The sequence below is a fragment of the Falco naumanni genome, chromosome 3, assembly GCF_017639655.2.
Source record: "Falco naumanni isolate bFalNau1 chromosome 3, bFalNau1.pat, whole genome shotgun sequence".
Classification (NCBI taxonomy): domain Eukaryota; kingdom Metazoa; phylum Chordata; class Aves; order Falconiformes; family Falconidae; genus Falco; species Falco naumanni.
The window spans coordinates 18,045,770-18,067,422 of NC_054056.1; the positions used below are offsets into that span (position 1 = coordinate 18,045,770).

The following is a 21,653-nucleotide window of genomic DNA, read 5'->3' on the forward strand; positions in this document are numbered from 1 at the left end:
GCAGGCGAAGGGCGTGGGCAGCCCCGGCCGGGGTCCTGCCGCCTGCGGCCCCGCCCCGCCACCGGGCGCCATTTTCTTGCGCTGCGCGGGAAGGGCTGGGCTCGGCTCCCGCAGCCCGCGGGCGGCAGCGGGCCGTTTGGGCTTGGTGCAGCGGCACGGCACGGCACGGCAGTGAGGGTGTAGTCGGCCTGGCCTGGCCTGGCCTGGCCTGGCCTGGCCGCGTGGGGTCCGGGGGGACGCTTGTTGGGGGGGAAGGCGGCAGCGGGGATGGGCCCCGGGGAGACGTTTCGCCTCAGAAAGGTCTGTGTCCAGAGAGGCCCTCGCCGAATTCCCGAATTGGCACGGGCACCTCCCGATCCGGCACCACAACTGACTGGGTTTTTTGGGTGGTTTTTAAAGGTGACGCCGCGTATGGCTGCGATAGGAAAACCTGGTGCCCCGAGCACGTTACTTTGGAGGAACACGTGGCCTCCCTTGCCTGCAGTCGGGATGAGGAGACGGAGGTATGTGGAGTGTTGGCTTGTTGCCGCACAGCGGTGCTTTTCTGAAGAGGACTAATCTTCTTTTCCTTGTCGAGAGTTAGGGGCTGCTTTTTCCTGAGAACTCTACCGCGCTGTTCAACAAAATTCTTTATTTGGTGTGCGCTTTTGCCCCGAGGAAAATCTGATTTATTCACCATGGCTGTCTCCATTGTGGAATAAAGCTCTCGTTATTTGCGTGGGTTTTTTTTTTTTCTCTCTCTTTTCTCTTTTCACATGTAAACTGTAGTGAAAAACAGTGCTGAAAAGGCTCTGGTGCTTCCCAACAGTGGCTGGGTTGCCTGCATACCATCTCTAGCGCCGTCTCCAGGAGCATGTTGATGGTGCTACAAAGAAATGAGGTAGCGTCCCGCTTCAGGAAGAAAGCGTGTTGGGTTTGAAACCTGCAGGTAGGCCAGAAGGTGGTTGCTGCCTTGGGTCAGTGATGAGTGTTGGCATGTATTATCTGATCTAGAGTTGATGTCTATCACCACTTTAGCTCTAGAATTACTCTGAGACCCGGGGAAGTCCAGTTCCCTTAAGCTGCAACCTTGGAGCTTTTCCAAGCAGTGGAATGAAATGCCTGTCAGAGGCTGTAACCCAGCGTGAGGAGAAGGGGACACGGTTTGAGTTTTCTTCCATTTATGTGTTAGGGAGGTATAGTTTTTAGCTTAATAACTGTCTGCTACCAGGAGACATGTTCATGTTAACTGTCTGCAGCTCTGGGTACCACATTAGCAAATACTGATGTATTTGTTATGTTATTTCTGAAATGCAGTTACAGCTCAACTGCCGGAGTGCGATACCTGATGTGGCATAGAAGGGGATGTGTTTTATTAATTTTTTGGTTTTTGTAAGGAGAAAATGCTCGCATGAGTTTGACCTGCAAGTGACATTGTTTCACAGTTTGTGGCCAGGTTTTTAGCTTAATAACTGTCTGCTACCAGGAGACATGTTCATGTTAACTGTCTGCAGCTCTGGGTACCACATTAGCAAATACTGATGTATTTGTTATGTTATTTCTGAAATGCAGTTACAGCTCAACTGCCGGAGTGCGATACCTGATGTGGCATAGAAGGGGATGTGTTTTATTAATTTTTTGGTTTTTGTAAGGAGAAAATGCTCGCATGAGTTTGACCTGCAAGTGACATTGTTTCACAGTTTGTGGCCAGGTTGCACTGCAGATGTTGACTTGGGGTATGAATTCCTCCAAGTTTGCTTTAGGGGAGCTCTGTTGGTCTAGATGTGCTGAGCAATCCTTCTGTTGCCTGCGTAGCTGTTTTGGTTTGGCTCCCAGGTGTGAGTATGCAAAAGAAAACATGCAAGTGTAGTCGGCCTTGCTCTAAACCCAGAACGGTTTTGACTTCTTCCCGGATTATCTGAGAGCCCTCTGAATGTTTCAGGCAGGCCAAGAGGTGTGCCCCAGCATTTGTGAGAGTCCACAGCTCTGCAGTTCTCTTGGAGGGCGCTACGTGTAAAGTTTTTAGGTCGTGGAGCTCTTTGCAAGTCAGATTAATGGAGTTTCTTTGGATATATGTCTGAACGTGTAGGCCAGCTGAAAGGGGTTTGTTTGCTTTCATGTGCAGTAAACACAGGTCACTTGAGTTACGATGTATACTTGTCAGTTACTGAGGAAATGTCCATCCGTGGGATGGCAAAGGAAACAATACAGGGGCACTTTTTAGTTTGTTTTTTTGTTGTTCGCTGTAAAACCTGGGTGGGGCTTAGCATCTTGTCCCATCTTTTCAATGGTGATTGGAAAGTATTTGTTTAAAAAAAAATAGTTTTCATTCCCTCTCCAGCCCACCACTGAGACGCCAAGTTCACTTTTTGCCGTTTTGCTCCTGTGCCATCTCCTGCATATTTATGTAAGGCCACCGGTGCTGTTATACTGGCACACAGGCTCCTGCTGCAGGCACCGGAGAGCCTGCCTCACCTGGTGAGGAAGGATCCATCTTTGTAGTCGGCAACAGGCCAGACTGCCAGTGTGCACAGCAGGGTCTGTGTGCGTAACCCAGAGTGTGTTACAGCCACATAGTGCACAAGGGAGTGAGGTGAAGAGCCTAGGAGGCTGCGTCTCCTGAGAGCTGTGACACACCCACGGGTTATCTTAGGCGGAGGACAGCCAAGCCATTGTCCTTCCTTGTCCCTCTGGCCTGCTACCCATCACTGTTTATTTTTTCTTTCTCTGTTGCTCTGCCTTGGTCCTGTCACTCTCTTCCGTGCCTCGTTTCTCTTACAATACAGTTGTCAATCTCTGTTCTGCTCTCTGTTTTCCATCCTCCCCCTAACTTTCAGTCTGTGCGTCTCCATACCACTGCCTGTCCCACTGTTCTTCACTGTACCCCCCTGCCCAGCTCGCTGTCCCATTATTCCCTGGTCCTGCTCCCTGTCCGTTTTTCCCTGTCCTGCAGCCCAGGGCTGGTTTTCCTTTCTCCTTCTCTTTGTCCCGATCTCTGTCTCTCTCCCATCACACGGCACCCACCCCACCCCCAATCCCTCTGCCTTCATCCCTGTCTTTTTCTCTCCCTCCCTCCTTCCTTGTTCCTCTGATTTGATTTCTCTCTCAATCCATCTCTTCTGCTCCCTGGTCATAATTTTCTCTCTCTTTCCCTCTGTCCTACTCGCGCAGGGAGCGTGCGAGGGAGTGAAGGTATATGTCTAGGAAACTTCATCTCGTGAGAACTGTAAGACACCCACGTATCCTCTTTGGCGAGGGACAGCCAAGCGACGGGCGTTACGGAAGCGAAGGGAGGGGAGGAGGAGGAATAACTGTCTGAACAGTCAAATTCTCCTGGTGGCACTGAGAGTGGGAGCTGCGGTGAGTCCTGGGCCCTTGGGGCCCTGTCTCCCTCCTTATGCATCACAATCCCCGCCTGCCTCTCCTTGACTCCCTCTCCCCCTCGCTGCTTCAACTGTTTTTAGATTTATTTTTTTTTTCTTTTTGCTCCCTTGCACCTTCTTTCTCCATCCATCTTGCTCTGAGAGGCTTCTTGTCCCTATCTTTTAGGTCGTTCCTCTCTCCTGTAGCCTGTGTCTCCACCCCTGCAACACCTTCTCTATCTCTCTCTTGACTGCAGGCCACCCTTCTTGCATTCTTTAGCCTCTGTCCTGTAGCCTGTTGGCATTTTTGCTGTCTCTGGCTCTCTCTGTCTGGCTCCCTATCTGTTTTGTTAAGTCTTGTGGCTGTATTTTTCTTTCCCCACCTTGGTTTGTCTGGCTCTCCATCCCTTCTCTGCCATGTCGCCTCTTGCTTCTTTCCTTTCTCCCTCCCTCCCTGTCTGTCTGTCCCCAGTTCTGAACTCTACTTGCCTGCCTGGTATCGTGCTGCAGGTTTTGTCTATTTCCATCTCCCTCTGCCCAAGTCCCTGTCTGTAACCTTTATTTCCTCCCTCTGCATGGAAGCTTGTCAGGACTTTTCCCTTCCCCAGTCTCTCTGCCCTATTCCCTGTTGTTGTTCTTAATTCCTCCCTCTCTGGGCCATTACCCATCACCCTTTGTCTTTTTTTCTGGACTCAAGATGCTGAGTTGTGAAATTCTCCCCTCTCTGCCTTGTTGCCTGTCACTTTTGAAGTTTTCTTTGTCTGCCCCTCTTTTGGGCTCCCTCCCTCTGTACCCTGTGGCCTGTTGCGTTCTCCCTCTTATTTCTCATTCTCTCCCTTGGGCTCCCTGACCCTCTTTGTTTGTTCCTCTGTCTCTGCCACCCGGATGTTGCTGTACTTCCTGCGAGTGTCGCGCTGGGTCTGGCTCCTCGTCCCTGTCTCTTGCTTCCTCCCTCTCATCGCTGTAGCCCATTGCTATCACTTTCTTTCGCTGTCTCTGTTTGGCTCTGGCTCCCTGATGTTTCCTTCCTTCCTCCCTCCGTCTGCCCCGTTGCCCTTGGCTATTTTTTACTTGCTCCGTCTCCTGCCTGCTCCAGCTCCCTATTTTTTTCACTGCTCTTTTCTCTGTCCTGTAGCCCATCAGTATTTTTTTCTTTCTCTGGCTCTCTTTGGCTCCCTGTCCCTGTTGTTCAGGGTCGTCCTTCTGGGCCTTGTAGCATGTCACGGTTTGGTTTTCTTTCTCTGCCTCTCCTTTCCCAGCTCCCCATCCCTCCCTCGCTTGCGATCCCCCAGCTTTTCTCTGTCTTGCCCCTCTTTACTGCTGTTTGCTAATTGCTCCCTCTCTGTTGCATAGCCCATCGCTTCTTTTTACTTTCTCTCATCTCTCTGTGTCCCTCTTGCTGCCCACGTTCTCAAATTCTTCCTCTCTGCCCTGTACCCCATTGCACCGTTGCGATTATTGTTTTCTTCTGTCCGTCTCTATCCAGCTCTTTGTCACTGTCTTTTAATTCCTCCCGCTGCCCCCTGTAGCCTTTCCGGACTTTGTCCTTGGTCTAGCTCCCTCTCCAGGTTTTAATTCCACATTCTCTGTCCTGGAGCACCACACTATTTATTTGTCTTTCTCCCTCCATCTCTGTCCAGCTCCCTGCCACTGTTTTCTTCCCTTTTCATCTTGGAGCCCATGGCTGGCGCTTTTTTTTTTTTTTTCCTTTCTCTGTGGCTCTGTCCAGCTTCCAGTCTGTGTTCTTTAATTCCTCCCTCTTCCTAGTAACCTGCTACTATTTTTTTCCCTGTTCTACATCATGTGTTGTCTGGTCTCCTGTCCCTGTTTTTCACTTCCTCCCTCTCTGCCCTGTGGCCTGTGTGGTCTTTTGCCTTTCTCCACCTGTCTCTGGCCAGCACTCTTTTGCTATCATTCTTTCCTCCCTCTCCAACCTGTAGGCTGTGCTTTTGTCCTTCCTCCATCTCCCTGTCTCTTTCTTCTTATGGTGTCTTTCCTCCATCCTCTGCCTAGCTTTGTATCTCCGTACAGCTGCCTGTCCCGCTGTTCCTCGCCGTATCCCCCCTGCCCAGCCCAGCTCGCTGTGCTGTTATTCCCCTGTGTGGCGTTCCCAGGCCTCTTTTCCCTGTCCTGCAGCCCAGGACTGGTTTTCCCTTTCCCATTCTCGTTGTCCTGAATACCTGGCAATTGTGATGGGCTGTGTGTGGCGGGGGCTTAAAGCACGTTAAAAAATGTGAATGTGAGGGGTTGAAATAAAGACAAAACCCCTCTCATTTTTGTATATGATGACAAGATACTTGTTAATATAAAAAGAAAAGGACGTTAAACCAAAAGCCTGTATGTATGACATTGTCTATTAAGTCTCCTGTCTCATGTAGTAGGGCAGGCCCTGCGCTGTGGCTGCCAGGCCAAGCCCTGTGGCGCGCTCTGCCATGCCGGTGCTGCAGCTCAGGTGTTGCACACGGGAGGTGGTGCCTCCTGCTCCATGCCGCCGGCCTTGGTAAGGCCTATGTGACCCTGAGCTGCCTGTGGGGTGGTGCCACCGCGACCACTGCTGCCTCCCGGTAAGGAGCCACCACTGCTGTGCCAAGAGTGCGTGTCCAGCGGGTGCTCAGTGTGTCCAGCGGGTGCTCAGTGTGTCCAGCGGGTGCTCAGTGTGTCCAGCGGGTGCTCAGTGTGTCCAGCGGGTGCTCAGTGTGTCCAGCGGGTGCTCAGTGTGTCCAGCGGGTGCTCAGTGTGTCCAGCGGGTGCTCAGTGTGTCCAGCGGGTGCTCAGTGTGTCCAGCGGGTGCTCAGTGTGTCCAGCGGGTGCTCAGTGTGTCCAGCGGGTGCTCAGTGTGTCCAGCGGGTGCTCAGTGTGTCCAGCGGGTGCTCAGTGTGTCCAGCGGGTGCTCAGTGTGTCCAGCGGGTGCTCAGTGTGTCCAGCGGGTGCTCAGTGTGTCCAGCGGGTGCTCAGTGTGTCCAGCGGGTGCTCAGTGTGTCCAGCGGGTGCTCAGTGTGTCCAGCGGGTGCTCAGTGTGTCCAGCGGGTGCTCAGTGTGTCCAGCGGGTGCTCAGTGTGTCCAGCGGGTGCTCAGTGTGTCCAGCGGGTGCTCAGTGTGTCCAGCGGGTGCTCAGTGTGTCCAGCGGGTGCTCAGTGTGTCCAGCGGGTGCTCAGTGTGTCCAGCGGGTGCTCAGTGTGTCCAGCGGGTGCTCAGTGTGTCCAGCGGGTGCTCAGTGTGTCCAGCGGGTGCTCAGTGTGTCCAGCGGGTGCTCAGTGTGTCCAGCGGGTGCTCAGTGTGTCCAGCGGGTGCTCAGTGTGTCCAGCGGGTGCTCAGTGTGTCCAGCGGGTGCTCAGTGTGTCCAGCGGGTGCTCAGTGTGTCCAGCGGGTGCTCAGTGTGTCCAGCGGGTGCTCAGTGTGTCCAGCGGGTGCTCAGTGTGTCCAGCGGGTGCTCAGTGTGTCCAGCGGGTGCTCAGTGTGTCCAGCGGGTGCTCAGTGTGTCCAGCGGGTGCTCAGTGTGTCCAGCGGGTGCTCAGTGTGTCCAGCGGGTGCTCAGTGTGTCCAGCGGGTGCTCAGTGTGTCCAGCGGGTGCTCAGTGTGTCCAGCGGGTGCTCAGTGTGTCCAGCGGGTGCTCAGTGTGTCCAGCGGGTGCTCAGTGTGTCCAGCGGGTGCTCAGTGTGTCCAGCGGGTGCTCAGTGTGTCCAGCGGGTGCTCAGTGTGTCCAGCGGGTGCTCAGTGTGTCCAGCGGGTGCTCAGTGTGTCCAGCGGGTGCTCAGTGTGTCCAGCGGGTGCTCAGTGTGTCCAGCGGGTGCTCAGTGTGTCCAGCGGGTGCTCAGTGTGTCCAGCGGGTGCTCAGTGTGTCCAGCGGGTGCTCAGTGTGTCCAGCGGGTGCTCAGTGTGTCCAGCGGGTGCTCAGTGTGTCCAGCGGGTGCTCAGTGTGTCCAGCGGGTGCTCAGTGTGTCCAGCGGGTGCTCAGTGTGTCCAGCGGGTGCTCAGTGTGTCCAGCGGGTGCTCAGTGTGTCCAGCGGGTGCTCAGTGTGTCCAGCGGGTGCTCAGTGTGTCCAGCGGGTGCTCAGTGTGTCCAGCGGGTGCTCAGTGTGTCCAGCGGGTGCTCAGTGTGTCCAGCGGGTGCTCAGTGTGTCCAGCGGGTGCTCAGTGTGTCCAGCGGGTGCTCAGTGTGTCCAGCGGGTGCTCAGTGTGTCCAGCGGGTGCTCAGTGTGTCCAGCGGGTGCTCAGTGTGTCCAGCGGGTGCTCAGTGTGTCCAGCGGGTGCTCAGTGTGTCCAGCGGGTGCTCAGTGTGTCCAGCGGGTGCTCAGTGTGTCCAGCGGGTGCTCAGTGTGTCCAGCGGGTGCTCAGTGTGTCCAGCGGGTGCTCAGTGTGTCCAGCGGGTGCTCAGTGTGTCCAGCGGGTGCTCAGTGTGTCCAGCGGGTGCTCAGTGTGTCCAGCGGGTGCTCAGTGTGTCCAGCGGGTGCTCAGTGTGTCCAGCGGGTGCTCAGTGTGTCCAGCGGGTGCTCAGTGTGTCCAGCGGGTGCTCAGTGTGTCCAGCGGGTGCTCAGTGTGTCCAGCGGGTGCTCAGTGTGTCCAGCGGGTGCTCAGTGTGTCCAGCGGGTGCTCAGTGTGTCCAGCGGGTGCTCAGTGTGTCCAGCGGGTGCTCAGTGTGTCCAGCGGGTGCTCAGTGTGTCCAGCGGGTGCTCAGTGTGTCCAGCGGGTGCTCAGTGTGTCCAGCGGGTGCTCAGTGTGTCCAGCGGGTGCTCAGTGTGTCCAGCGGGTGCTCAGTGTGTCCAGCGGGTGCTCAGTGTGTCCAGCGGGTGCTCAGTGTGTCCAGCGGGTGCTCAGTGTGTCCAGCGGGTGCTCAGTGTGTCCAGCGGGTGCTCAGTGTGTCCAGCGGGTGCTCAGTGTGTCCAGCGGGTGCTCAGTGTGTCCAGCGGGTGCTCAGTGTGTCCAGCGGGTGCTCAGTGTGTCCAGCGGGTGCTCAGTGTGTCCAGCGGGTGCTCAGTGTGTCCAGCGGGTGCTCAGTGTGTCCAGCGGGTGCTCAGTGTGTCCAGCGGGTGCTCAGTGTGTCCAGCGGGTGCTCAGTGTGTCCAGCGGGTGCTCAGTGTGTCCAGCGGGTGCTCAGTGTGTCCAGCGGGTGCTCAGTGTGTCCAGCGGGTGCTCAGTGTGTCCAGCGGGTGCTCAGTGTGTCCAGCGGGTGCTCAGTGTGTCCAGCGGGTGCTCAGTGTGTCCAGCGGGTGCTCAGTGTGTCCAGCGGGTGCTCAGTGTGTCCAGCGGGTGCTCAGTGTGTCCAGCGGGTGCTCAGTGCACAGTGTCTGAAGCTGCAGTTGCCACTGTAGCCCCAGGGCAAACGCTACCCGCCAGTTGCCATGGCCCTGACCATAGCCACAAGCCCTGGTGGTGTGGGGTCCGGGGGGACGCTTGTTGGGGGGGAAGGCGGCAGCGGGGATGGGCCCCGGGGAGACGTTTCGCCTCAGAAAGGTCTGTGTCCAGAGAGGCCCTCGCCGAATTCCCGAATTGGCACGGGCACCTCCCGATCCGGCACCACAACTGACTGGGTTTTTTGGGTGGTTTTTAAAGGTGACGCCGCGTATGGCTGCGATAGGAAAACCTGGTGCCCCGAGCACGTTACTTTGGAGGAACACGTGGCCTCCCTTGCCTGCAGTCGGGATGAGGAGACGGAGGTATGTGGAGTGTTGGCTTGTTGCCGCACAGCGGTGCTTTTCTGAAGAGGTCTAATCTTCTTTTCCTTGTCGAGAGTTAGGGGCTGCTTTTTCCTGAGAACTCTACCGCGCTGTTCAACAAAATTCTTTATTTGGTGTGCACTTTTGCCCCGAGGAAAATCTGATTTATTCACCATGGCTGTCTCCATTGTGGAATAAAGCTCTCGTTATTTGCGTGGGTTTTTTTTTTTTCTCTCTCTTTTCTCTTTTCACATGTAAACTGTAGTGAAAAACAGTGCTGAAAAGGCTCTGGTGCTTCCCAACAGTGGCTGGGTTGCCTGCATACCATCTCTAGCGCCGTCTCCAGGAGCATGTTGATGGTGCTACAAAGAAATGAGGTAGCGTCCCGCTTCAGGAAGAAAGCGTGTTGGGTTTGAAACCTGCAGGTAGGCCAGAAGGTGGTTGCTGCCTTGGGTCAGTGATGAGTGTTGGCATGTATTATCTGATCTAGAGTTGATGTCTATCACCACTTTAGCTCTAGAATTACTCTGAGACCCGGGGAAGTCCAGTTCCCTTAAGCTGCAACCTTGGAGCTTTTCCAAGCAGTGGAATGAAATGCCTGTCAGAGGCTGTAACCCAGCGTGAGGAGAAGGGGACACGGTTTGAGTTTTCTTCCATTTATGTGTTAGGGAGGTATAGTTTTTAGCTTAATAACTGTCTGCTACCAGGAGACATGTTCATGTTAACTGTCTGCAGCTCTGGGTACCACATTAGCAAATACTGATGTATTTGTTATGTTATTTCTGAAATGCAGTTACAGCTCAACTGCCGGAGTGCGATACCTGATGTGGCATAGAAGGGGATGTGTTTTATTAATTTTTTGGTTTTTGTAAGGAGAAAATGCTCGCATGAGTTTGACCTGCAAGTGACATTGTTTCACAGTTTGTGGCCAGGTTGCACTGCAGATGTTGACTTGGGGTATGAATTCCTCCAAGTTTGCTTTAGGGGAGCTCTGTTGGTCTAGATGTGCTGAGCAATCCTTCTGTTGCCTGCGTAGCTGTTTTGGTTTGGCTCCCAGGTGTGAGTATGCAAAAGAAAACATGCAAGTGTAGTCGGCCTTGCTCTAAACCCAGAACGGTTTTGACTTCTTCCCGGATTATCTGAGAGCCCTCTGAATGTTTCAGGCAGGCCAAGAGGTGTGCCCCAGCATTTGTGAGAGTCCACAGCTCTGCAGTTCTCTTGGAGGGCGCTACGTGTAAAGTTTTTAGGTCGTGGAGCTCTTTGCAAGTCAGATTAATGGAGTTTCTTTGGATATATGTCTGAACGTGTAGGCCAGCTGAAAGGGGTTTGTTTGCTTTCATGTGCAGTAAACACAGGTCACTTGAGTTACGATGTATACTTGTCAGTTACTGAGGAAATGTCCATCCGTGGGATGGCAAAGGAAACAATACAGGGGCACTTTTTAGTTTGTTTTTTTGTTGTTCGCTGTAAAACCTGGGTGGGGCTTAGCATCTTGTCCCATCTTTTCAATGGTGATTGGAAAGTATTTGTTTAAAAAAAATAGTTTTCATTCCCTCTCCAGCCCACCACTGAGACGCCAAGTTCACTTTTTGCCGTTTTGCTCCTGTGCCATCTCCTGCATATTTATGTAAGGCCACCGGTGCTGTTATACTGGCACACAGGCTCCTGCTGCAGGCACCGGAGAGCCTGCCTCACCTGGTGAGGAAGGATCCATCTTTGTAGTCGGCAACAGGCCAGACTGCCAGTGTGCACAGCAGGGTCTGTGTGCGTAACCCAGAGTGTGTTACAGCCACATAGTGCACAAGGGAGTGAGGTGAAGAGCCTAGGAGGCTGCGTCTCCTGAGAGCTGTGACACACCCACGGGTTATCTTAGGCGGAGGACAGCCAAGCCATTGTCCTTCCTTGTCCCTCTGGCCTGCTACCCATCACTGTTTATTTTTTCTTTCTCTGTTGCTCTGCCTTGGTCCTGTCACTCTCTTCCGTGCCTCGTTTCTCTTACAATACAGTTGTCAATCTCTGTTCTGCTCTCTGTTTTCCATCCTCCCCCTAACTTTCAGTCTGTGCGTCTCCATACCACTGCCTGTCCCACTGTTCTTCACTGTACCCCCCTGCCCAGCTCGCTGTCCCATTATTCCCTGGTCCTGCTCCCTGTCCGTTTTTCCCTGTCCTGCAGCCCAGGGCTGGTTTTCCTTTCTCCTTCTCTTTGTCCCGATCTCTGTCTCTCTCCCATCACACGGCACCCACCCCACCCCCAATCCCTCTGCCTTCATCCCTGTCTTTTTCTCTCCCTCCCTCCTTCCTTGTTCCTCTGATTTGATTTCTCTCTCAATCCATCTCTTCTGCTCCCTGGTCATAATTTTCTCTCTCTTTCCCTCTGTCCTACTCGCGCAGGGAGCGTGCGAGGGAGTGAAGGTATATGTCTAGGAAACTTCATCTCGTGAGAACTGTAAGACACCCACGTATCCTCTTTGGCGAGGGACAGCCAAGCGACGGGCGTTACGGAAGCGAAGGGAGGGGAGGAGGAGGAATAACTGTCTGAACAGTCAAATTCTCCTGGTGGCACTGAGAGTGGGAGCTGCGGTGAGTCCTGGGCCCTTGGGGCCCTGTCTCCCTCCTTATGCATCACAATCCCCGCCTGCCTCTCCTTGACTCCCTCTTCCCCTCGCTGCTGCAACTGTTTTTTGATTTTTTTTATTTATTTTTTTTTTTTGCTCCCTTGCACCTTCTTTCTCCATCCATCTTGCTCTGAGAGGCTTCCTGTCCCCATCTTTTAGGTCGTTCCTCTCTCCTGTAGCCTGTGTCTCCACCCCTGCAACACCTTCTCTATCTCTCTCTTGACTGCAGGCCACCCTCCTTGCATTCTTTAGCCTCTGTCCTGTAGCCTGTTGGCATTTTTGCTGTCTCTGGCTCTCTCTGTCTGGCTCCCTGTCTGTTTTGTTAAGTCTTGTGGCTGTATTTTTCTTTCCCCACCTTGGTTTGTCTGGCTCTCCATCCCTTCTCTGCCATGTCGCCTCTTGCTTCTTTCCTTTCTCCCTCCCTCCCTGTCTGTCTGTCCCCAGTTCTGAACTCTACTTGCCTGCCTGGTATCGTGCTGCAGGTTTTGTCTATTTCCATCTCTCTCTGCCCAAGTCCCTGTCTGTAACCTTTATTTCCTCCCTCTGCATGGAAGCTTGTCAGGACTTTTCCCTTCCCCAGTCTCTCTGCCCTATTCCCTGTTGTTGTTCTTAATTCCTCCCTCTCTGGGCCATTACCCATCACCCTTTGTCTTTTTTTCTGGACTCAAGATGCTGAGTTGTGAAATTCTCCCCTCTCTGCCTTGTTGCCTGTCACTTTTGAAGTTTTCTTTGTCTGCCCCTCTTTTGGGCTCCCTCCCTCTGTACCCTGTGGCCTGTTGCGTTCTCCCTCTTATTTCTCATTCTCTCCCTTGGGCTCCCTGACCCTCTTTGTTTGTTCCTCTGTCTCTGCCACCTGGATGTTGCTGTACTTCCTGCGAGTGTCGCGCTGGGTCTGGCTCCTCGTCCCTGTCTCTTGCTTCCTCCCTCTCATCGCTGTAGCCCATTGCTATCACTTTCTTTCGCTGTCTCTGTTTGGCTCTGGCTCCCTGATGTTTCCTTCCTTCCTCCCTCCCTCCCTCCATCTGCCCCGTTGCCCTTGGCTATTTTTTACTTGCTCCGTCTCTTCCTGCCTGGCTCCAGCTCCCTATTTTTTTCACTGCTCTTTCTCTGTCCTGTAGCCCATCAGTATTTTTTTCTTTCTCTGGCTCTCTTTGGCTCCCTGTCCCTGTTGTTCAGGGTCGTCCTTCTGGGCCTTGTAGCATGTCACGGTTTGGTTTTCTTTCTCTGCCTCTCCTTTCCCAGCTCCCCATCCCTCCCTCGCTTGCGATCCCCCAGCTTTTCTCTGTCTTGCCCCTCTTTACTGCTGTTTGCTAATTGCTCCCTCTCTGTTGCATAGCCCATCGCTTCTTTTTACTTTCTCTCATCTCTCTGTGTCCCTCTTGCTGCCCACGTTCTCAAATTCTTCCTCTCTGCCCTGTACCCCATTGCACCGTTGCGATTATTGTTTTCTTCTGTCCGTCTCTATCCAGCTCTTTGTCACTGTCTTTTAATTCCTCCCGCTGCCCCCTGTAGCCTTTCCGGACTTTGTCCTTGGTCTAGCTCCCTCTCCAGGTTTTAATTCCACATTCTCTGTCCTGGAGCACCACACTATTTATTTGTCTTTCTCCCTCCATCTCTGTCCAGCTCCCTGCCACTGTTTTCTTCCCTTTTCATCTTGGAGCCCATGGCTGGCGCTTTTTTTTTTTCCTTTCTCTGTGGCTTTGTCCGGCTTCCAGTCTGTGTTCTTTAATTCCTCCCTCTTCCTAGTAACCTGCTACTATTTTTTCCCTGTTCTACATCATGTGTTGTCTGGTCTCCTGTCCCTGTTTTTCACTTCCTCCCTCTCTGCCCTGTGGCCTGTGTGGTCTTTTGCCTTTCTCCACCTGTCTCTGGCCAGCACTCTTTTGCTATCATTCTTTCCTCCCTCTCCAACCTGTAGGCTGTGCTTTTGTCCTTCCTCCATCTCCCTGTCTCTTTCTTCTTATGGTGTCTTTCCTCCATCCTCTGCCTAGCTTTGTATCTCCGTACAGCTGCCTGTCCCGCTGTTCCTCGCCGTATCCCCCCTGCCCAGCCCAGCTCGCTGTGCTGTTATTCCCCTGTGTGGCGTTCCCAGGCCTCTTTTCCCTGTCCTGCAGCCCAGGACTGGTTTTCCCTTTCCCATTCTCGTTGTCCTGAATACCTGGCAATTGTGATGGGCTGTGTGTGGCGGGGGCTTAAAGCACGTTAAAAAATGTGAATGTGAGGGGTTGAAATAAAGACAAAACCCCTCTCATTTTTGTATATGATGACAAGATACTTGTTAATATAAAAAGAAAAGGATGTTAAACCAAAAGCCTGTATGTATGACATTGTCTATTAAGTCTCCTGTCTCATGTAGTAGGGCAGGCCCTGCGCTGTGGCTGCCAGGCCAAGCCCTGTGGCGCGCTCTGCCATGCCGGTGCTGCAGCTCAGGTGTTGCACACGGGAGGTGGTGCCTCCTGCTCCATGCCGCTGGCCTTGGTAAGGCCTATGTGACCCCGAGCTGCCTGTGAGGTGGTGCCACCGCGACCACTGCTGCCTCCGGGTAAGGAGCCACCACTGCTGTGCCAAGAGTGCGTGTCCAGCGGGTGCTCAGCGCACAGTGTCTGAAGCTGCAGTTGCCACTGTAGCCCCAGGGCAAATGCTACCCGCCAGGTGCCATGGCCCTGACCATAGCCACAAGCTCCCCTTCTGGAGACCCTGGGGGTGTGGAACGGCCCCGCCCCTTCATGGTGCAAGCCCTGCCCCTAGCTACCAGCCCTGTCCATGGCTGCCACCTGGGAATGGTGTGGCTCTGCCCCTAGGGATAAGACACGCCCCTGGGTGAGAGCCCCCGTGCTCGCTGCTGCCCCCTGGCAGGTCGTCATTGCAGCCCCGGCCAGCGGGGATGAGGCAAACAGCGTGGGCAGCCCCAGCCCAACGCCGTATTGTGCTGTGGAGGGTGGCAGAGGCAGGTGCTGCTGCTGCTGCTGCCCGGTGCTGAGAGGGCCCAGCCCTACGGGCTTCTGCAGGCATGGGGCGGCACAGGGGCTTGGAGCTTGTTCCAGTGATGCTGTTGACGTGGCAGTGAGGGTGAGCCTGCCTGAGACTGGCCTGGCAGCGGGAGGCCCCCCATGAATCATCGAGGGGAGCTGGGAAAGCAATCGGGGCAGGGGGCCAGGGAGATTTTCCGGGTTGAGGGGGGGGTGGGGGTGGGGGATGTGGAAGGGGTGGCCCCTGGGTATTTGTCTTGAGGGGGGCTGGGAGATGTCTGGGGGTGTCGAGGAAGCATCTGGAGCAGGAGGAGGGGTTGGGGTGTTCCCCAAGTAGGTGCTGGGGGGGCTCAAGCAGATGTTTATGGGGGTGTGGGGGTGCTTGGGAGTGATAGCCCCGGGTGGCCAATTGTACAGCATCCCCTCAGGGGAGGTTTGGCCCCACAAAGGGTCAGTGACAGCTGTGGGTGGCCAATCAGAGGCAGCATCCCCTCAGGGGGGGTTGGGGGCTTCTGCAGTGATGAGCTTGGATTGGATGTCCAGTGCATTGATTGCTCTTCTGCCTTGCAGGGGAAACTGGCTGTGGGGAAAGCAGTAGGGTTTCTCTTGTCCCTCTATGAGCTGGGATGGAGGATTTGAGTCTGCATAGCATACTGTCCTGATTTAACCCTGCTGGTCATTGAGTACCATGCAGCCCGTTGCTCACTGTCCCCTCACCCTGAGGGGCGGAGAGGAGAGCTGCAAAGGAATGTGAGACTTGAGGGTTGAGATAAGAAAATAAATAAGAATAAAATCCAGAGGGAAAAGAAGAAGGGAACACGTGGTGCACAATGCAGCTGTCTGCTGACTGATGCCCAGCCAGGCCCTGAGCAATGGCCTGCCTGCCTGGGCCAACCCCCCAGGTGTATATATACATATATATCTATGTATATACCTTCATGGCATCCCATGGTATGGAATAACTCTTTGGCTAGTTCAGGCCAGCTGACCTGGCTGTGCCTCCTCCCAATTCCTTGTGGCCCTCTGGCCTTTTCGCTAACGAGGCTTGAGGAATTGAGAAGTCTCACATCAAAGCCAAACCACAGCACTGTACCACCTCCTAATGGGATAATTAACTCCATCCCAGCTGAAACCAGGACAGTATCCACCCCTTATTCCATACCATTTACGTCACGCTACATTTTCCAATACGTCATCATTGTTGCCTCTCCTGTCTTTTATGTAAACGCACAGATATCATTCTCTTAGTCTACAGGCCATCCCTCTAAAATCGTTTTTTAAAGTTTTTCTGAGTGTGTCCTACTAGACAGATACTGAGGGGCTCTGCAACTGCTTGGATAACACCAGAGAAGGCATTCCTGTTTCCCATGCCCTTGGTGTTGAGAAGGATATGAGACCACACAGTTCCACAGCCTCAAACCCCTGCGAGCTTACCCTGTCACCCAGCCCACCCGCTGCTGCCTGCACAGGGAAACTCTTCTGCTCACGGCCAGGTCAGGGCACACAAGCCCCAAAGAGCTGTGTATCTCAGTGGTAGAGCTGAAGGAGTAAATCGATGGCAGTCCATTAGCAGCCTAGTCCTGGTTTCACCCAGCTGAAGCTTTGCACTTGTCTTTCCTGAAGAATCCTAGAAGAATCAGGCCACAGGGCTTTGCCTGCTTATCACAAAACCCTTTCAACACATCTAACGTACCAGCAGACCCATGGCCGACAACAGCAAAACCTCCAGAATCCTGCATAGCACTTGAATAGTTAAATCTATTTCAGCACAAAACCCCCTATCTCCTCATTCCAAGTAGGTGTTGATGCCTTACCCTGGTGGGTTTTTTTTGGTTTTTTTTGTTTTTTTTAATAAAAAAAAAGTTGTGTAAATAAGAGCTTCTATAAAGCTGGTTTAGAGAGTTTGCACTCTGGATAACTCCACTGAGAGCAAGGTAAAAGAGCCCTGACAGGTCAGGATTGGGTTCATTGCTTTTTTCCCTCAAACCGCTGAAGTTTCAAGGAGGTGTCCCAGGAATCTGAACAGAGGTATGGCTGTAAGCCTGATGTCTTGGGGATCTTCAGCTCTTGTCTACCATTGGCATGAGATACTTATCTGCTCACCGCGGGGCTCTGGTGCCTTGCTCTAAAATACGGAGCCCAGGACCACCAGAGCCAGACTGTGGTGGGCAGGAGAGGTGACCCAAGCCTGATCCCACCTGCCAACTCTCACATTCCTGGTTAAGCACACCTTTCTCTCACCTTTGTAAAACAGGCCCGTTAGTTAGTTAGCTGCAGCTTTATTCATCTTTGCAAACCTCTGCAGCTAACTGGCAGCTAGCTGATTTCACTGCCCTTTGCAGCCACTAAATTAATTGTTTATTTATAAATACCTTTTCAAGCTTCACAGGCAGTGCTGGCAGGCAGCCATCACAGCTCCAAAGCCAGGTGCATGGTCTGAAAATGGAGGGGGGAGGCCCTGTGAGGGGTTCCTGCGAGGAAATCCTGTGAGATTTCTTAAGGCAAAAAAAAACCCCAAACCCACAACCATTTCTTAAGGCAAAAACCCCAGATCCACTTATGGGACTTCATGCCGTTTTCCTTCACGTCTACCAAAACAACACCAATTGCCATACCGTAGCAGAGTTTATGCTTCCCTTCCTAGGCCGTTTCTCCAAATCATCTGAGGTATACAAGGGCCACCAGTGATGACAAGAGTCTGTCCACTTTTTCTGTGTGAAAGGGTCACCCTCAATCTTGCTCCCGTGTCTTAATAGACACCTGGAAGGAGAACGCTGAAGAAACTCCACTCCAGTAGAATGTCCAGGTCCCATGCCACAAAGTTTCAAAAGCTCATACATCCAATAGCTAAACAAAACCTGGCAAAAAAAACTGAACAGAGGCAAAATCCAGCAAATAAAATCCAAGAGAGGTGCAGATTAGCAATAGCTAGTATCCGGGTTCTGCGCATCCCCGACTATAGCATATGGATTACACAAGTTGCACTTCAAATAGCCCGGTGGGACCCTAACCCACAATGCGGTACGACATCTTTGTAAGCAACCTCAGCATTTATGGCCAATGTTGCCATTATCCCAAAGAGCTGTCACGGAGACTCACCCAGCCAGTGAATCGCAGGGCCTCCCCACAAATACTCTGGCGTGTGCTTGGAGTCCTCACGATCCCTGTGGTCTGTCGAGGTTCTGGAAAGCGGGTCCCATCTGGGTCACCAGATTCTCTTCCCAACAATCATAAGCGGGAAAACTCTCCCAGGCAAAGGAGAGTTTGGAAAGCTGACAGCAGGTTAATGCTGCTCTGGGCGCATAGGGGATTGTTCCTCCTAACATGCACACCCGGTTCTCGAGGGTCCACATTATATACCAGGAAGTGTTTACATATGCAGAGGACATTGCATCTACCTTGTCCTTTACGTGGGGGGATTTCTGCTGTCAGGCCCGGTAGAGCTGAATGAGGGGGGCACCTGGGAGGCTGGTCCTATCCCAGCCTGAAGGGTTGTGGCAGCTGCTCTTCCCATGCTTCTCTTGCTGCATTCCAAAGAGCCAGAGACACAAAGGCACACAGACACTGGCACAATGCATGTGAAGGGCAAACCAGATTGACAGGAAAAGGATTGCATGTCTGCCAGTGAAACAGCAGCACACGTTTGCTCCTGAGATACAAAAGCACAGCGTGTTCACATATGCCTCACATGACAGGATGGAAATGAAGTCTGTGGCATATGTGGGGCTCGAAGGCAAGCTCCTTCCCCAAATCCTCAGCGCAACCCTTGGGTCTTTCTAGACGCGTCTGTCCTGGGTCATGAGAGTCCAGTTTCAGGGTCACTTGTGGCTCATCCACAAGCGCAGCGGGATCCCACCAGGAGCTGGCCAAAGACGTTCTGTGTTTCCAGCTCCTTTCCCCAAGCCCTCCAGGGCGTGATGACCTGTGTTCCCTTCCTCCAGTGCAGCCTCCCCCCTCCTCCCTGAGCAGGCCCACTTTCAGCCCTTTGCAGGGACTCTTTCCCTTTGTGCCCGCCTTGTCTGCCTGCAGCCTGCCTCGCTTGGCAGGTGCCGGGCGTGGAAGTCCTTGCCTCGCACAGGAGACTGACTTGAGCTGAAGCCTGGTTTGCTGTGAGCACCGAAACATTTTATTTCAAGCATGTGGTCAGCCTCATCAGGTGTGTGCATCCCGAGGCACGGGCGCAGGGCAGAGCAGCCCTTTGACGCTGAGGTGGCCTTTGCATCGGCAGGCATTGCCCCAAAGGAAACGGTGGTGGCACACTGCAGCCTGCCCTGCGTGCCGTTTGTCCTGCTGCTCACACCGTTTTTCCCCTTAGGTACTGCAGGAGCTCCTGCAGCCGGCTAAAGAAGTCCAGCAGCTTCTGGACTGGAAATGGGCAGGAGCCGCCCCACTGTGCTGCTGTGGGCCTTGGCCTCGCAACGGGGCTTGAGGTGGTGACAAAATGACTCCAAGCGCGTGCTGTTGGAGTAGCCCTCACTGCTGGGCGCAGGCCCATCTGTAGCAGGATCCAGTCGTAGAAGTGCTGAGTGGAGGTGTAAACTCCGGGCTGCCTGGCTCTGGCACAGCCTCTCCCCCAGCTGGTGACACCAACAAGCCAGAAGTAGTCTGCACTGCTGTCTTGGCAGACGAGAGGCCCACCGCTGTCCCCCTGCAGAGGAGGAGAGAGGACAAAGGGGTTGTTGGGTGGCCACCATCAGCACGGGGGTTGGCTCCTTCTCTCTGACGGCACCTGCCGGAGCTGTGTTCCCTGCAGAGCGAGGCTGTGTCGAGCGAGCCTTGCCTGGGAAGGGGTGGTGGGCTTGTAAGGTGGGGCTGGCTCTCCTCACTGCACGGGGATGGTGGGTGTGTGGGAGAGAGCTGTGGCAGGCTTGGGATGGGGAGCCATGGTCTGCCAAGAACACTAGGAGGGCTTTCTGGGCAGAGCGCCATGCCTCTGGGACAAGAGGGGCGCTGGGCAGGGGCCTGCCGATGGGGAAGGGGGTATAAGCCCCCCCGGCGGTGGGGACCTGAAGTGGGAGGGGCACTGGCCAGGCCAAGCACATGCCGGGCCATGTTGGCGTAGTTGCGTGTGGCGGGGCTGCCTGTGCTATGGGGCTTGGCTCGTAGCACGCTCCTACCTGGCAGGTGTCAATGCCGCCCTGCGGATAGCCAGCACAGACGTTGTGCGTGTGGATGGCCCCTCTGTACCACCGGCTGCTGTTACAGACGTTGACATCAATGAGGCGGACCTGGGCCTCCTGCAGCACATCCGTTGATCGTCCAGCTGTGAGCACAGGAAGGAATTAGCAAGCAGCAGCTCACTGGCACTTCTCCTCCCCTGCCTGGCAGAATCCCTTGCCTCGCCCGCGCTTGGCTTTGCATCCTGAGAGGCGTTATAGCGGCATTTCCCTTCCGCCTTGCTCTGGGGAAAGGGCTCAGGCCCATCTCTCAAGAGGCATACGTCCCCGCAGCCTGACTGGGGCTCTGGCCTCTGCTGTCAGGAAGCCCAAGCAATGGCCCCGAGCGTGCCAAGCTTGCGCTCGGCACACGAGTACTTCCGCGGTACTCACATCTTGCAGTCGTGGCACCCCAGCCGCTGATGTAGCAGTTTTTCAGCTGCGAGACTCTCAGCGAGGCATCGGGCACGCAGGCAAGCTGAACGTAGGCGTTGCACTTCACAGGCTGGTCCAGCTCTAGCAAGGCAATGTCGTTGCTCTGCGTGATGTTACTGTAGCCTTGGTGAAGGAGCAGCCGCTTGATGTTGCGCACCTGGGCCTCAGGGCCCAGCTGAGTCAGCCGGGTGGCACCGATCACCACGCGCCACATGGTGATGTAGCTGGAAGGCAAATGGGGAGAGGACTCAGAGGGAGCACAGCCACATGCTGCAGCAGCCCAGCAGTTGCCCTGCCTTCCGCTTGCCGAGGGAGAGAGGATAGCAGCGCTCGGGAGGGTGGGACTGGCCTCGTGTGCCTCAGGCTCAAGGAGCACCCAGGCCCTGGGCGTCCTGCGAGGAAACGGGGCGGGAGTAGCCCGTGCTGCTGCGCACGGGGCAAGCGCTAGTGTTGTGGGGCTATGCGCGTTCCCGGCGACGCCTTACCTGGCCTCGATGAAGCAGTGGGCTGCTGTCAGGACCCACTGTGCGCTGATGAGGGAGCCTCCGCAGGTATGACCCGTGCCCGCTTGCCAGGGGTTCTGGATGCTGACGATCCAGGGCCAGGCCCCTGCCTGGGCATCTGTGCCACCCACAACGCGCGACATGCCATATGGAAAAGCCGTGGGCCGGAGCCCGCAGGTCCCTCTGTAAAGAGAAACTCCTTAGTGTCCTGCTGGATGGCTGGCACCCCTACGGCTCACGGTCAGCCGTCTTCCCTCCCCACAAGGCGCTGCCTGGCCAGCAGGGCTGGGGAAGCCTGTGGGGAACGCGTGTGTCCACACCCTGCCTCTTTCTGCTTTAGCCCCGTAGGTGAGTACTGCCAACAGCCTGCGTGCTGGCAAGGAAATGAGCCTCCCACACTGGCTGCCCTCCAGCCAAGCCCACAAGGGCTTGCCCAAGCTCCCTCCCAGAGCCTCGGGCCACTTACCCACAGCTGTCCCATGTGCCGTACGCAGGACAGCACATGGCCAGCAGGACGAGGAGGAGGAGCAGCAAATCCATCCCTGCCAGTGACACGTGGCAGCTGCAAGGAGGAGGGCTTGTCACCGCCAGTGCAGCCACCAACATACTGCCCCCTGAACTCGCGTTGCCCAGGATGCCCTTGGCCCCGGGGGTGATGTCACAGAGTGGCTGGTTGCCACGGGGCTGGGCGTGGTGGCCTCTGCGGGGAGGGGGGGGCAACAGGAGGGGTTCCAAGCAGGACGGGAGGCAGGAGCTGGGATCGCACAGCCCCCACAGAGCCCCGCGGAATGCTCCCTTTGCGCGATGAGGGTGGGCAGGCCCCGTGGCAGGCAGCAGCGCCTGGCTCCCGGCTCTGCCTGCTAACAGCTCACAGGAAAAACCAAGCGTGGCGTCGCTACCCTCTTTGCGAAGGTCACTGCCGCCCTGCTCTCGGCAGCCCTTTGCCACCTGCTCCTTCCCAATAAAGAGACACACAACAG

The 21,653-nt window shown here is 54.8% G+C and overlaps 1 protein-coding gene, 1 long non-coding RNA gene and 2 other non-coding genes across 9 annotated transcripts; 3 read left to right on the top strand and 1 right to left on the bottom strand.

Annotated features, from left to right (window-relative positions):
- Window positions 1-80: 80 nt before the first annotated feature.
- Window positions 81-19,812, top strand: LOC121084411. 6 transcript variants are annotated; one of them, XR_005826719.1, is made up of 6 exons: window positions 84-503; window positions 3,151-3,339; window positions 5,723-5,905; window positions 8,892-8,995; window positions 11,387-11,575; window positions 19,704-19,812. It is a non-coding gene; the product is annotated as an uncharacterized LOC121084411 (long non-coding RNA). The 6 variants fall into 6 exon arrangements; XR_005826720.1 differs by lacking the exon at window positions 19,704-19,812 and adding an exon at window positions 18,895-19,000; XR_005826718.1 differs by lacking the exon at window positions 19,704-19,812 and adding an exon at window positions 15,150-15,278.
- On the top strand, window positions 956-1,040 carry LOC121085925. Its single transcript, XR_005827238.1, has one exon. It is a non-coding gene; the product is annotated as a small nucleolar RNA SNORD45 (small nucleolar RNA).
- On the top strand, window positions 9,448-9,532 carry LOC121085926. The gene has a single exon (XR_005827239.1). It is a non-coding gene; the product is annotated as a small nucleolar RNA SNORD45 (small nucleolar RNA).
- On the bottom strand, window positions 18,548-20,965 carry LOC121084401 (acrosin-like). Its single transcript, XM_040585789.1, has 4 exons — window positions 20,656-20,965; window positions 20,129-20,394; window positions 19,697-19,842; window positions 18,548-19,227 (listed from the first exon to the last, which is right to left on the bottom strand). The coding sequence occupies exons 1-4, from the start codon at window positions 20,814-20,816 to the stop codon at window positions 18,874-18,876; spliced, it is 927 nt and encodes a 308-aa protein (XP_040441723.1). The 5' UTR covers window positions 20,817-20,965; the 3' UTR covers window positions 18,548-18,873.
- Between the last annotated feature and the right edge of the window lie 688 nt (window positions 20,966-21,653).